Raw genomic sequence first — 15,000 nt, 5'->3', positions numbered from 1 at the left:
CGTTCATTACTGTCTTCTACTGACTCTCGATAGGTATGACAAATAAATAATTTTAACTTTAGATTCATGAAACGAAAGGAGAGAGAAACGAAAGGAACGGAAAAGAAAGAAAAAAAAAAGAGAAAGAAAGAAAAAGCAAGGGAGAACAAACCGAGGGAAAGCAAACAACGGGTAAGCGATATTCGATCGGTAAGAAATTAAAAAAGTTCTTTGCTCGCGCGCGGAAAGAGAAGGAAGAAGATGAATTTATATTAATCCGTCGCGTCGTTCTCGAGAGACATGATACATGGACGTGTGTAACATCGTCGGCTGACACATGACGGCTAACTGTCGATGTGTTTGTTTTATCACGTGATCAACAAGGGGCAATAGGACGAGAAAGTCTTACCGCGTTCTCGCGTCGGTCGAACACTGGCATGCTGACCGAAGTCATCAGTTTGTACTTCTGCAAATCATTGCTCTGGTCGTGCCGTCTCTTCGGCTTCTTCACGAATCGTCGGTCCTGTTCCTCCGTGTTCAACTTCTTTTCGTACTGGTGCAGAAAACGGTACTCCTGCTTATCGCTCTCACGCTCTTCCCACAGCCAGTCGGTCATCTTCGGATCGGTCACATCGGCGTAAACGGGCGTCCAGATGGTAGGATGATCCGTGCGGCCCAAAACCAGAGGTCTCGCCATCACCGGCACGTATTTTAACACCTGGACAATTTCGGAAAAGGCAATTTCTTGGATTTCAGGATTAGATGATGTCAGATGTTCACGTCAGATTCATCGTTCGAAGCATCGCGATACAGAAAGGTCTCAGAAAGGTTTTCACCCGATTCGCAAGGAATCTCTTGAGCTTGAATTTTTGCGCGAAATTGATTACACTATGATCTTTATTATTCATTCTCAAATTATTACGATTTGAAATTGCACTGTATTCACCGAATGTAAAACTTCATTCATCATCCATGAAATCTGACAAGTGTCAAATATAATTCTCCCCCCTCTCTCTCTCTCCCTCTCTCCCTCTCCCTCTCCGTCTGTCTGTCTCTGTCTCATCGAGGAAAAAAAAAAACACGTCTCTCTCGCCGTCGAAGATTAACGGGAAAACAATTAATTGTGGAAGTAAAATCTGCTTAAACCAACTTCTCTGCACGAAAACAACTCTTTCGTTCGTTCAACTGACCTCCTCTCTGACTTCCGCCGGGGTGCACAGATGTACGAAGTAACCTCTGTTGGCGCAGGCCATCCACTGTACTTCCCGCACATCGGCGACCTCACGGCCGATCAGATAGGTGAATATCCTGACGGGCATATCGGCTTTCAGAGGCTCGTCCGGGTTGTCCTTCCAATTGTACGCCTCAAAGATCTCTTTATAATTGTACGGGACTCCGTCGGTGATCAGCATGATCGCTTGATTGCATCTGGCACCCTCTTTCTCGGCGCGGAACGACTCGAGCAGCTCGAAGGCGGTAGTAAGAGCCAGGGAAAAGTTGGCGATCCTCTCTGTTTCGAGGTTCGCAATGGCCCTCTTCAGCTCGCGTACGTTTGCCAAATTCGCTTGAACCAGGGTGTCATTGAAACACGGCACCACCTGCGATTAGTAGCGAGATTCGCGAGATTGCCGATTGCAGCAATTTATTGCAAAATTACTCGTCACTTCCCCGAGCGGTCTCAACGCTTACCTCCTTGGTCACATTGGAGAAGGTGATGATATTGACGAAGTCGTTATTGCCGAGTGTATCGAGGATATTGTTGATCACGTGCCTAGCGATCTCCCGGCGTATACCGGTCATGCTGCCGGAAGTGTCCATCAGGATGAGAATATCCTTGGGACTAGTCGCCGCCTCGATGTACCAGCTTCTGGTTCTGCAGTCAAACAGATCCACAGGCTCCATGTACCAATTCATGGCGGGATATTGGCGCATGAAGCCGGTCGCGCTGCCAAAGTACTGCCACGACAATGACGGGTCTTGCTCGTAATTGTTGATGAAGGTGCGATCGAGGGCCTGGGACCATTTGATCGCCCGAATGACGTTCGAGGCGCCCTCGTACACATTGGTGGGCACATGCACCGCGGACATGTTTACATTTACGTTGCCGCCGAAATGGCAACTGTACTCGAATTCGATGGTGTTGTTTTTCGCGTTGATAAACTCGAAGGTAGACGGCGGGTCCATGTCGGGTGCCGACAGCGCCGATGTCTCGGCCACGTCCATTATCCTCTGTGAACAAAAACGGTTTCGCTGACTTTTGTCGCTGTATATATATATATATATATATATATATATCGTCAGATTGATGTGTGAGAGGAAGAACAAAAAAACAAGGAAGAGGAGAGAGAGAACCTCCTCGACGACGCGAACGCTTCTATCGCCGTATTCTATTTGTATTCGCGCGTAATCCCAGTTTGTCCAGTCCAATCATCACGCAACTGACAGCTGACAACCGTTGACGCAATGAACAGAACGCACCTTGATAGCTGAGATCTTGGATTCCATCATGGCCTTGATGTCCTTAGCGATCTCACGGACGAGGGATTTTCCGTCACGTACTGTCACATCCGCCTGTTTGTAACTTTCGTGGAACTTCTCCACGTTCGTCACGTACTTGCCCAACTGCGACAATTCGAAGCCCAGCTTGTGCGCCCATGTCTTTACTCTGCCACACAAACGAACAAAAGAAAAATTTTTTTTTTGCGTGTGCGTGTGCGTGTGCATATGACAAGATAATGGAATAATGGAGTAATCATGGCAAAAACTTGGAAAAATCGTCATCTTGTCGTTATCTTCTTTATAATCTTTTAAATCTTATTTATAATTATTTAGAGCACATTTTCAACATGGCGCGCAACATCATTTTTCAACGTCTAAAACAAGTAGGTCACTTACCTACACGCTAGTGTGATTAAGTTTACACCGCACTGCTGCACCATCACCTCCTATCATGCATCCCTTTTCTCTATTCTCACGGAGATAACACTAGCCTCGAGCAAAAACAGCAGCTGTTCAGCGGTGTTCATTTCGTGAAATCTCGCGCGACAACGCGAGAGAACGAGAGAGAAGAAGAAAGGACGATACGGTCCGTAAGACGTCGTCCGAAGGACGACGACAATGTTGCGCGAAGGCATGGATAATTTGATTGTGTGCGCGACAGCGGTTTGACGAAACAACAGTAATCTCATTCGCGAGAGAAATCCGTGTCATCTACAGCAAGCATGACGTGTATATAAGTGCGAATCAATTCTTTCTCGGACGAAATAAATCCAAGAAAAATCGTTTATCCTCATCTTCGGAACGACGAAATAAAATCGGCCTCGGAACTCGACAATACAGAATAAATTCAATTATGAAATTCTCCCCTACTTCTTCAAAAGTTGTCCGTCTTTCATCAGGCACACTCATGAATCACTGCAACGCTTCGGTCGAGAGAGACACGATCCCTCATGATTGACCTAAATAATCCCACCCGTTGCTTTATCAATATCGTGTACACAACAACAACTATTAACTCGCTTGTTGTTATTATTGGACACAACGTATCAAGAAAAACCAGCAAGAAGACGGAAAAGGATCGGAAGTTTGGAGAATCGCTACGAGATAACACACCTGTCCGCACTATACATACGTGTTGAAGGAGATTCGCTGTTCGCTACGATTAGGTGCCTCGATGAGGATCAAGACGGCAACGATGAGTATGAAGCAAGGCCTCATAACGTTTCCCTGATCTATTGGCCGCTATGGCGCCGCTCCCGCTGCTCCGCGGTTGCTGTTCACACGAAGGCACGGTAAACAACACTGAGACTCGCGTCTGACATCAAGGACCACGGTCGCTCGTGTTCGGACAACAGTTCGCCGTCGTGATCGACGTCGGTCGTCGCCGTCGCCGTCGCCGTCGCCCTCGCCGTCGCCGTCGGCGTCGTCGTCGTCGTCGTCGTCGTCGTCGCCGTCGTCGTCGTCGTCGGCGTCGTCGTCGTCGGCGTCGTCGTCGTCGTCGTCGTCGTCGTCACCACCGCCGCCGCCGCCGCCACCGCCGCCGCCGCCGCCGCCGCCGCCACTACCGCCGCCGCCGCCACCACCGCCGCAATCGTCGTCGTCGTCGTCGTCGCGCTCGTCGTCGCCGTCGTCGTCGCCGTCGTCGTCGTCGTCGTCGCGTTCGTCGTCGTCGCAATCGTCGTCGCTGTCGTCGTCGTTGTCGTCGTCGTCGTCGTCGTCGCCGTTGTCGCGGTCGTCGCTGTCGTCGTCGTCGCGGTCGTCGCAGTCGTCGTCGTCGTCGTCGTCGTCGACGTTGACGTCGTCGTCCCGGTCTTCGTCGTGCGCACTCGTTCAACAGTGCTGACTCGAGACATATACGTGTTTTCAAGCATTATCGATTTTCCGAGCAGGCTTGCGCACTTGGATGTCGGAACGCGCAATCAGCCACATCGTGATAGTCGGGTCGCAATTGATAGAGCTGTTTATCTTTTAACGTATGTTCGATAGATTCGAGTCTCCTGAAAAAATAAGGATAATCGCCATTTGTGTGTTAGTATAGTCGAGCAACTTTGTCTCTATTTTCATCTACCTATCTGAATAAATTACTTACAGTTTACAGAAATACATTTATCATGTTAACCCCGTACCTTTGCAAGGTGTAAAGTAACTTATCTACCGGAACGTTGCATCATGACTCGAAAAATGTGCCAATCGGTAAGAATTTCTGTCCACTCGTGGATATCGGGGAAATACGGGGAGATTATGTATTTTTTGCATTATTCATTAATTAAAACGCAGTTATAGACAGAGAGATGCGCAACTGTATTTATTGTATATATTGTATATATTATTTTATTGCAAAACACAGACATACATGCGTATTTGTTTCTTTTTTTCCGAAAACGACCAATAATCGTTCGTCACAGAAAGGTGCAGAGAATCGTGATGATAACGACGCAAAGCAACGATGTCAGAGACATCGTCAGTCCGGACGCTCCTCCGCAGTCGTCGATTTCGTGCTCCAGACAGTGTTCCGTGAAACAGCTCTTCAGCCGGCGCCTTTTCAGGGCATTTAGCGGAATCTTGTGGCAAGGTTTCTCAGTCATGCCATTTGTGTACTCAGTAGGGTCGATGTTGACGGGTGTTACCTCCAATCTCCTGTAGCACGTCGGATACATGCTGTCCACAACAACCAACAGCAGATTCGTGTGCGCTACCTGTGGATCGCAGTCATTCCTCCAAGGAAACCGCTTGATTCACATTAATTAATTTACATACAAGACGTGCGGTCGACCCGTAAGCGGTAAAACACGTGCATGCCAATACATACACGCATGCATCTATTTCGTCGCATCTCTGCTTATTTAAATGATCGAGCTGTGAGATTAAATTAATGGATATCAACGTACGACATACGACAACGTGCAACGGCAGTCGCAACGTGTCGATCGACACATAACAGATCCCGAATACGATATCCCGAAATATCGCCGATGTAAAAGATACAAACACTCACTCTCTGAGCGTAGTACGGTCTGGAGTGGTAATCGGAGTGATTGGTGACGCCTTTGGAAGCGACAGTCTCATTCAACATGTAGAGAGTCCTCTTCTGATCGCACGGATAATGATAGAGGTAAGGCTCCGGTGGTGGCGGCGGATCAGGCGCGTCCTCGTCACTATATACCTTGCCATGGATGCCAGGAAGATTGACGAACTGAGTCGAGAACCACGCCAGACGCAGCATAAGCCAGAACAGCAGCTCCCAGACGTATTGCAACGGCTCCATCAGGCTATTGGCGGAATTGTCGATTCGCTGAAACAATTTGCATCCATTCGTTACAATCGCATTCTTCCATGAGATCGGAAATGAGCTGGTACGTATGTATGTGTGTGTGAGAAAGAGTCGTTGAACAAATAAGACACAAACGTCTTGAAAATAGCTCGAACGTCGACATTAACTTTTCTAGTACTGCTTTCTTTTTGTTCTAGGTTTCCGTTCTACAGTTCGCACGCACGTACGGCCCAATTAGTTCAGCATCTTGTAAACCTGATGTAATATTGGTGTACGATACTACACAATAACAGAAAATATTCCATACACGGGGGGGCTGATGAGTTGCAATTACCAATTTCTCAATTTCTCAATAGCAATGTCTTCCGCAACAAGCGGAATCTTTTTTCAGGATATAACCCAGTAGGATATAACACTGATAATAACATTACATTAATATTATAATTTCCCATTCAGCGATATAACTGTTACATATCACATGTATTATGTTGCATTTATATTGTTGAGTGGAAAATTATAACATAGTTGTTATGTTACTGATATATATACATATGGTTGGTGTTTACTGAGAACTTATTACCCCGAGCCAAAGAAAACATATTCTTCTTTATCTTTTTTCTTTTTTTTTCTTCTCTCGGTTATATCACGATATCTACTACTATGTTGCTAATGTCATTTAATTCGATGCGATTTAAAAAATTCTCGCTAGTTGGATTTGGTAAATTGTTCTCTTCTAGTAAGTTTTTTTCTTGTTGAGGAATTTTCGACGTACTCGATGCTCGAGTCAACAACATCGGATTAGCGTTCAACGTTAGTACTTACAATCTCCTGGCACCAAGCTTGATAGTCGTAAATTTCGACCGGATTATAAAGACCCTGATCGACCATGGACTTCATGACGGCGCCCTCCTGAGTACCCATAAATTGACCGGTATCATTATGTGCTTCCGATATCACTATATAGCCGTTCTGATCTAGCAGGTAGCAATCGATCCAATTATGGGAACAGTTCATCAGCGGATTCGTTGTCACCGAGGTGAGTTCGATGAATCTCCTGTACAGACCTGTCATCGGCATTTGGAAGCCTACGACGGCCGCTGGTGCCCTCTTACCGCCGTCCTTGGGTGACAGGCTCATGGAAGCCGTCACCACTGCGTCCGCGCCAGCTTCCCACGGAACTACGAGAAAATACGCGAAATTTCGTTCTCTCAATATTGCCGACTCTCATCATCTTCGCCGAGTCTCATCATACTCTCGAGAGTTCCCGATTATCGACGTTGAATATCAAGTGGCAATTATCCGGCTATTATCAAACTGTCACGCGGCTCACATTAATAAGATATTTTTACATATGTTATAAAGATATGTGTGTGTGTGTGTGTGAGTGCGTAGTAGTAGTTGATTGCGCATGCGTTTGAAAAATTGGTATTCGTACGTATCGGCCAGTTGAAAGTCGATAAAATGTCGATAAAATAAACTAAAATGTAATTATAACTATGTCTCGTTCCTTTATGAAATGATTACGATCTGCGAACGACTACGATCTCTTCTTCGTCATCGACGACGACGGTGGATCAGAATCGAATAAGAAGACGAAAAGATTATCATCCGACGAGAAGCAATCGATGCGATTCTCACCAGACAAATAGATGCTGTTCAGATCCAGCTCGTTCTGAAATATCGCGCCCTTGTACCAAGGCTCATTGACGGCTCGCCTGTGCAGATCGCCGAAAACAATCCCGTCGTCCGCGTCGGGAAGCTCGTTGGTGTGAAGATGATGCCATCTAGTGAGGCCACTCTGCGTGGCAATGAAACGCAGGAAAATACCGTAGAGCCGAGCCAAGTCCTTCGCCCTCGCTGGAAGATCCTCTATGTAATCCCCGCGGAAGCTGTTGTTGGTTGCCTTAGCGTCAAACACCAACAGCTGCATAAGCTCCTTGTTGCAATAATAATCCTCGTACGAAAGCGTTTGCCTGCCGCAGTCGACATCGTCCAAGTCCTCACCGTCGGCGTTTTCGTCCGCTGGCGGATAAGCCTCGTATTGCTCAGCCCATCGCCATTCTGATCGACTCAACAACGCCAGAAAGTGGCGCAGTTCATCCTCCGGGCTATCAAACCGGTGACCCTCGAGATAATGGTATCGACAATATACCCAACTGGGATGCACGCGCCAATGATCACCCTTGAAGAAGTCCGACACATTCACGTTCATGTGCTGATTCCGGCGGATCTCGTCACCGACCTGGACGAATTCAACGTGCGATCACTTTGACGCTGCGAGAGAGAGAGAGAGAGAGAGAGAGAGAGAGAGAGAGAGAGAGAGAGAGAGAGAGAGAGAGAGAGAGAGAGAGAGAGAGAGAGAGAGAGGATGACAAGTTATAAGATACAGAAACGATAAGATCGTCATCCCGATCTTTTAATCTTTTCACGTTTCGATCCACCTTGATCCACGTTGTTCCATAATGAGGGATGGCGACTGCGAGGCCGAACGGTGTCCCTGGCAAGGGTGCGTAAAAGTAGTCTCGTCTTTCGAGCGTCACACGACGATTGTCGTCGTAGTGCAGTTTCACGGGGATGTTCCTCATACTACCTCGTTTGTGATCGACCAGTGCCGACCGCAGCTCCAGTATCTCCGGACCCGGATTTCTGCGCATATTTTGAAACAGTAGCAAATGCTCTGCTCGAAAATGAACGCGATATACTGAGGCAGAAAATAGATTCAAAATCAGCCACGTAAGATGTAACTCGCATACTTCTACTACGGGTGTTCACTGTCACGTGTTCAATAACGACGCGTGTTGAAAGCGTGCTGACGTTACCTCGGCCCGCGGCCATCGTCGAGTATCTCCACCTCGGTGAGATCGACGCTGTTATAGTTCAATTTGAGCCGGCCTTTGTAGACAGGTCTAAGGTCCGGATGCAGTATCACGTAGCCGTTGTTCGATACAATGAAAGCGTAACCGTTCACGCCGAGCTTGTACGGCAACGTGAGCTTGCGGATATCCTCGATCGGCACGTCCGTGCCGGCCACGCCGAGCAGATTGGCCATGCGCGTCTCATTGTTGCGATTGCCCTTGCGGTCGAACACGGGTGTACCAACGGAGGTCAGCAGTGTGTACTCCTGCCATGCGGTGGTGTTGAGAGTGGACGGATCCTCCTCGATGTTCTCGTTCTTGTCCAACTATGAAGAGGGATTTATCGCGGGAATGACGCGAGAGTGCAATCGCATCGCGAAAAGCCCGGCGAGCAAAACGCGCGCGCGCGGCTTGCGTGCTTGCGTTCGCGATCTCAGTTAAACGGAGTCGCTGTGGCAGGTAGATGCACGAGCAAGGGGCGAGACCGCTGTTTAATTCGCCTTCGGTCATCTCAACATCGCGATGCGATGTACTACACGGAGCGTGCTGCGGAATCAAACGGAATCTCGCGAGAATCGATTGCGCTGTGTACGATAGTTTCCTCACACATACACGCGATACATACGCGACACCTATACTTCTCTTTCTTTTTTTCTTTCTTTTTTTTTCTTCAAAGAAGAACTTCGGGATAATGTATAGTGTATATCTCCCGAGAAAAAGAGATATATATATATATATACATATCTGTTTCTATTTTAACTCAACATGTAATAAAGTTTGCAGACGGCGATTTTCATCTAGTGTGAGGCTTATTTATTGAGAAGAGATCTTTCAAGTATTATTCGGATCACTCCGAATTAAGCCGATTAGAGTCGACTTGATCAAGGGATCGAGAGACTCGCACGTTTCTCACGGGAATCCGACGGGAATTTCTCAGCATGCACCGCTGTTAAACACCATTATTATCATTACTCTTGTCATTATCTATTATTATCATCATCATCATCATCATCATCATCATCATCACTATTAATTCGCGTTACGACACACATTTCACACTGACAAGCTCTGCGTCGGCGATCTTACTTTGCCGAAAGAATGTCACTGCCGACGGATGATTGTTCATCCATCATAATTTGAAATTTTAAGAAATAATCTCACGCCATCCAACATTACTCCCGCAGAGTAATCGAGTCTCTGCTCGTCTCCGCTTGATTCCGCACACTTTGCGCAACACAGCCAACCAACCAATCTAACGCAAAATGCGACAGGAATACTTGCGGCAGGAATAAAATGAAAGGGACACGTGTCGACGAAGCCCAACCAAAGAACAGCGGTACTACACCTACTAATTCTCAGGTGATCAAGTCCTCAGCAGGCTAATGACAACACATGACTGGCCAGTAATCGGCTAATAAATGTGATTAGCGTTCTGACCTAATGCCTAGCGATTAATTGTTTGCCAAGGAGGATATATGGTCGTTCTATCTGAGTTGACACTTTAACGCGTTATATTACTTTAGCGACCAACTTTTCCGGCTACCGGAAAGCTTCCGATCTCAAAATCGAACGAAGTGTTAATTGCGGCAAGACATTTTCCAATTACCTCGCTTGATCTCAAATAGGTTACCAAGCGGAGTCGTCAAGAGAATCGGCGATCGGGTATGACTTTAAAATCAATTCGTCCTAATAAATTTGTGTCGTCCTAACCTCGTCTCTCGAGAGGAAATTCGCTTCTGTTTCTCAAAGAGAAGCGAGCCAAAAGAAGCGAGAGAAGGAGTGTGTGTCTCATTCGGTGAGAAAAGAGAAAACTTGAACTTTTTGCGTCGGCGAGAACGCTTTTTCTCAAGAGCTCGCGTCGATCGCTATAATATCCCGATGTTGCGACTCGATTCGAAACTCCGTTTGGCATTCAAAGGATTGCAACACTGCAGCAACCACGTGCGCCGAAGAGCACGTGGATTGAAGGGGTTGGCGTTGGGGGGGCGGGGAAGGGTGCGATACAAATCCAGACAGAGCGTCTGAAAAGCCTGGGAGAGACAGTGAGAGCGGACACGCTCTTGACGCACGTTCTCCACCTTCTGTATGTAGATCGCGTCCTCGTTAACTCGTACACCCAGTCGTTTTCCCTTCAGGTGCTTTTGCAGTCGCGAATTTTGCTCCTCTTGCTTCATCACCACCCACAGCCAAGCGGCAAGTGCCGGATTCTGATTGAAATGTCACATTGTATGTTTACATTGATCCATCACTATCATCAAATTGATGCAAAAAACGAGCCGCTCTACGTTTCCTCCTATGTTACGATAACAATTTCACAAAATTTCAAAGGCCTGCACACTGTCGGGGGCGGAGGGGGGGGGACAGTCAGGGAACCTGACCAGGGAACTTTGTACGGCTGCACGCGATCTCGTAACTTCAAAGGATAAAAAAAAGAGAAAAAACAGAAATCGGCGGCGGAATTTCGGCGCCACCGCCGGGGAATCGCCAGTATCGCCTTCTTTCGCTATACGATAATTAATCATTATTAGTGTTTCCGTTATCGTGCCAATTTCTTGCGAAGAAAGAAGGAGCGAAAAGAAGGGTCACGATGTGCATCTGCAATTTTTGCAGATGCACGGGTCCACCATCATCACCACTGAAATTGCGATTATAATCGCGACTAGTAAATTCTCAATCGGATTTCCAACGCGGAACTTGCTCGCGTCATACTTGAGATCCGTTGACAATTACAATTATATACGTCGCATTATTCGGGCTATTCGCAAGCTCGTTACGAAGCACGCCCCTCACGCATTTGTCAGAGCTCTGACGGCCGAGTAGCCTGGCCGAGAGCTTCATTCGGCGTTTGCCAATTGACTGCCGGACGAGATACGCGAGATCGCGAGAGGGATCGAATCGGAAGGAAAATTCCTGCAGTGTTTGGAAACTTCCTACCGTGACATCGGCGTAAACATGCGTCCACGTGATCGGGTGCACCACACCCTGAAGTACCAGCGGACGCGCCACGACTGGGATATACTTGAGCACTTGCTCGCGCACTTCCTCCTGCGTCCGCACGTGCCTGTAGTAGCCGCGATTCAAGCACGCCATCCACTGGATTTCCCGCACCTTTGTTACCTCGCGACCCAGAAGATATGTGAACACGCGCACCGGTATGTGAGTGCTGTTCTCTCTCCAGTTCCACTTTTGGAACACCTGCGGGAGAAGAAGAGATTACCACCGCAATTCCGCACGTCCGCAAAGAGAAGAAAAAGTCTTTGCATAATTTCCTCTCTTTTCTCCCTTTCATTCAATTGCCCGCATGAAAACATCCGGCTGTTTTGAAGGCGCTCTGAGGGCTAGAAGGTAAATAAAACGTAGGTATCTCGCTCCGTTGTTCAACCAATTCAACTGCATTTCATCATTCTCAAATTGGAAGTCCCTCGAGTCTTTGGCAAGTAAATTTTTCGATTCACGGATCAGAATTAACAGTCAAGCCAATTGGGCAACACTTGGGCAAGCTCATATTCCGAGCTTGCTCCGAGATCTTCCGAGATATCGTCTTTTGTATCTTTGTGTAGATAAAACGGTATAAGAATACAATTCACGGAGACGTTTTTTGCTGCCAGAAAGAAACTCATAAATTAAGTTCGGAAGTTTGGGTCTCTTTCGAACGTCAAGACACGAGAAAACCGTGCCGGCGTGCCTTCTTGCGATGTTTTTTATCGCTGGAACGAACGTTACGGTTCTTCCAATCAACTGCACGCACCGATAATCGTTCCCGCCGGTTTCAAAGTGCGGACTAAAAGATAGGAAATTTTGCAGCAACAACGGTGCAACGAACAAAACCTTCCGCACCGTCGAATACCTCCCGTCAGCTTGGTGCGCAATTATTATCCTTGAAAGAAAAGACTCACTTGTTGGTCGTCTTCGTTCTCTTCGCGAAGAGAAGAGTAACGAACGCGAGAGAGAGTAAGAATGAGAGAGAGAGAGAGAGAGAGAGAGAGAGAGAGAGAGAGAGAGCAACGGCCTCTCTGTGGAATGCGCACACATAAAGTTCAATTACACGTCATAACTAAAGTGCGCGTGTTTCATTGCGTGTTCCTCGGGTAAAAAGACCGGTGAATATGATAAACCGTGATATAGATATACGTAAATAAAAAAGAAGTCGACCTACCCTCGTGTCGATATATATTGATATAGAGCACGTTGTATAATTTTCTCTTGAGAAAGAAAAATCGCAATTGCGATGCATAGGATATCATAAGTGTCATGGCACGTTACTCGAGAGAGCAGAGATGCTCTCGTAATCTTATTGGATCACCTTTGCCCGTGTAAATGCAAAAAAGCAAGCGGACGAATACCATAGAATCGTGTGTGTATGAATGACCTCATCAAAAGTTCATCGCCTCCAATTTTCCAATCGTACGCGATCGTCGAGATGATCGACAAGTTTCGTCGATTAGCAACGTCGTTAGGTTTAGCCATGGTGTTCGCGGCACGCGTTTTGTACACGTGTCTGATGTACGTAATTAATTCTTGCTAAGTCTCCCCTTCAAGAATACGCAATTATAATAAATAGACAATAAACACACAAAGAAGAACGCATAAGAAACGCGCGATGAAAAAATGAAAAAATGGACCGACGGAATGGAAATGCTAATTCTCTCGTTGAATCCATCCGCTCTCTAATGTATCGCTCGAATTCGTCTCGCTCGATTTCACCACGGTTTTCGTTACGGCTAGGCGGACGAATGTTATTGAACGTCACAATTCACGTCGACTTGTATCTCATTCCACTCTCTTGGCGTATGCGAATAAATAGATATAGCGTAACACGACGCGTCTCTCGGAGCACTTTTGTTTCGCGTTTGTGCCATGCATTGGCAGGAGAAGAAAAGGAGAATTGCATCTCCGGCAGTTTTAGTCTCTCTCTCTCTCCCTCTCTCTCTCACGAAACGTCTCAATACACATCGTTCACGCGTATGATGTGTGACATACCGATTACTCGCGTATTACAAGTTGTTCATAATGAGGAAAGATACAACAGACAAATCACTTTATCACCTGTCCTATCGAGGCACTGTCGAGCTAATGAGAGTTAGAGTCTGAAGTCTCCGTCTCCGAGGTCTCGTCGTGAAAATGTGAAGTGTGAGCAAAGCTGCTCCAGGGCTCAGGGGCCAACAGGGCAGGTTTTCGTTCTATCGGAACTATCGGGAGCATCGCGTCACATACCTCTGTCAGATTTCCGGGAACGCCGTCTGTAACAAGCATGATGAGCTGATTGTACGGCGTGTCGGCATCCACATCCGCGTCATATCCGCGTATCTCTCTGTAGGTTTTAAGCAGGCTGAATGCCGCGGTGAAGGCCGTCGTGAGATTGGCGATGCCTTCCGGTTTCACGTTGTCCATAGACTTTTTAAACGTCTCAAGATTCTCCGGGGTGGCTTGAATCAGCATGTCCTTGAAGCACGGCACCATGTCGCTCGTATCGTTGCTGTACTTTAACAGCGTGACAAAGTCGTTGTTCGACAAAGTATCCAGGATCGAGCTGACCGTTGTCTTCGCTGTCGGCAACACAGTTGTTAATTCGCTTGAGAAAACGGCGAGACTAATCGCGGGATTGAGAACGATTGTATCCGCAGTACGTAATAAACAATTTTCTCGAAAAATTGTATGGAACAAAAATGAAACACGACACGTCTGGGAAGTGTCTTTAGGACATTTTGTACAACGCCTCAATGTTCCTCAGGAACATACTATTTCACGTACCGATCGTTTTTCCCATGCCCGTCATACTACCGCTGGTGTCCATCAGGATAACTATATCCTTGCTACATGTGGCTGCCTCGATAAACCAACTGCGAAGTCGACAATCGTACAGATCGGCAGGCGGATCTTCGTCGTGGTCGATCGTGCTCGTGCGCCATTCCATAGCGGGATAATGTCTTAGCATACCAGTGACCGAGCCAAAATATTGCCAAGACAATGCTGGATCCGAGTCATAGTTTTGACGGAATACATCGTCCAACGGCTCGCTCCTCATTATATCCTCCATCACCTTTGGCGCCTGGTCAAACACGTTGGTGGGTATGTGGACCGACGAGTAGCTGGTATTCACCGGAATATTGTAGAAATGCGAATCCGCGGTTAGTTCAATTTCCCTGGAATCGAGGGAAGACTCAAGATATCCGTGATTCCGATTTCCGACTTGTTCCGACTTTGATTTTCAAGGGAGGAATTTCTCCCCTGACTTGATTAGTTCAATTTGAAAGTTCAATGATGTTGAGACAAGCAAGATTGAATAACTCATCGAATGTAACTTTGAAGATGAATCCGAGATCTTTCTCAGTCGGTTCTAATGTCATCATCAGGAATGAAGAACGAGACCGCGAAATATTTTCGACACAAAAAGCT

The 15,000-nt window shown here is 46.9% G+C and overlaps 2 protein-coding genes and 1 long non-coding RNA gene across 19 annotated transcripts in view; 1 reads left to right on the top strand and 2 right to left on the bottom strand.

The window, feature by feature from the left end:
* Nucleotides 1-3,902, bottom strand: part of stj (voltage-dependent calcium channel subunit straightjacket) — a 17,409-nt gene extending 13,507 nt beyond the window's left edge. For 5 of the 7 annotated variants that reach the window (XM_011138060.3, XM_011138061.3, XM_011138062.3 and 2 more), the window contains exons 1-5: nt 3,611-3,902; nt 2,458-2,644; nt 1,669-2,208; nt 1,170-1,577; nt 389-697 (exon numbers count right to left, since the gene is read on the bottom strand). In XM_011138060.3, coding sequence (XP_011136362.1) covers nt 389-697; nt 1,170-1,577; nt 1,669-2,208; nt 2,458-2,644; nt 3,611-3,696 — 1,530 coding nt within the window. In that variant the 5' untranslated portion in view covers nt 3,697-3,902. The other 2 variants (XM_019840557.2, XM_011138063.3) reach the window with 2 other exon arrangements.
* An 856-nt stretch (nt 3,903-4,758) lies between these two features.
* The window catches only part of Ca-Ma2d (Ca[2+] channel Muscle-specific alpha2/delta subunit), a 23,638-nt gene continuing 13,396 nt past the window's right edge, over nt 4,759-15,000 (bottom strand). For 8 of the 11 annotated variants that reach the window (XM_025302898.1, XM_025302897.1, XM_025302894.1 and 5 more), the window contains 10 exons: nt 14,356-14,747; nt 13,819-14,150; nt 11,539-11,799; nt 10,683-10,811; nt 8,569-8,930; nt 8,191-8,395; nt 7,388-7,991; nt 6,572-6,927; nt 5,474-5,770; nt 4,759-5,174 (listed from right to left, as the gene is read on the bottom strand). In XM_025302898.1, coding sequence (XP_025158683.1) covers nt 4,878-5,174; nt 5,474-5,770; nt 6,572-6,927; nt 7,388-7,991; nt 8,191-8,395; nt 8,569-8,930; nt 10,683-10,811; nt 11,539-11,799; nt 13,819-14,150; nt 14,356-14,747 — 3,235 coding nt within the window. In that variant the 3' untranslated portion in view covers nt 4,759-4,877. The remainder of the gene's footprint in view (nt 5,175-5,473; nt 5,771-6,571; nt 6,928-7,387; nt 7,992-8,190; nt 8,396-8,568; nt 8,931-10,682; nt 10,812-11,538; nt 11,800-13,818; nt 14,151-14,355; nt 14,748-15,000) is intronic. The other 3 variants (XM_019840558.2, XM_011138073.3, XM_011138069.3) reach the window with 3 other exon arrangements.
* On the top strand, nt 5,475-6,169 carry LOC112589477 (uncharacterized). Its single transcript, XR_003113573.1, has 3 exons — nt 5,475-5,590; nt 5,659-5,831; nt 5,947-6,169. It is a non-coding gene; the product is annotated as an uncharacterized LOC112589477 (long non-coding RNA).

The sequence above is a fragment of the Harpegnathos saltator genome, unplaced genomic scaffold (assembly GCF_003227715.2).
Source record: "Harpegnathos saltator strain DR-91 unplaced genomic scaffold, Hsal_v8.6 scaffold518, whole genome shotgun sequence".
In the NCBI taxonomy this organism is placed as follows: Eukaryota; Metazoa; Arthropoda; class Insecta; order Hymenoptera; family Formicidae; genus Harpegnathos; species Harpegnathos saltator.
The sequence above is the reverse complement of the archived record's forward strand: the minus strand, read 5'-3'. Positions and strand labels throughout refer to the sequence as shown.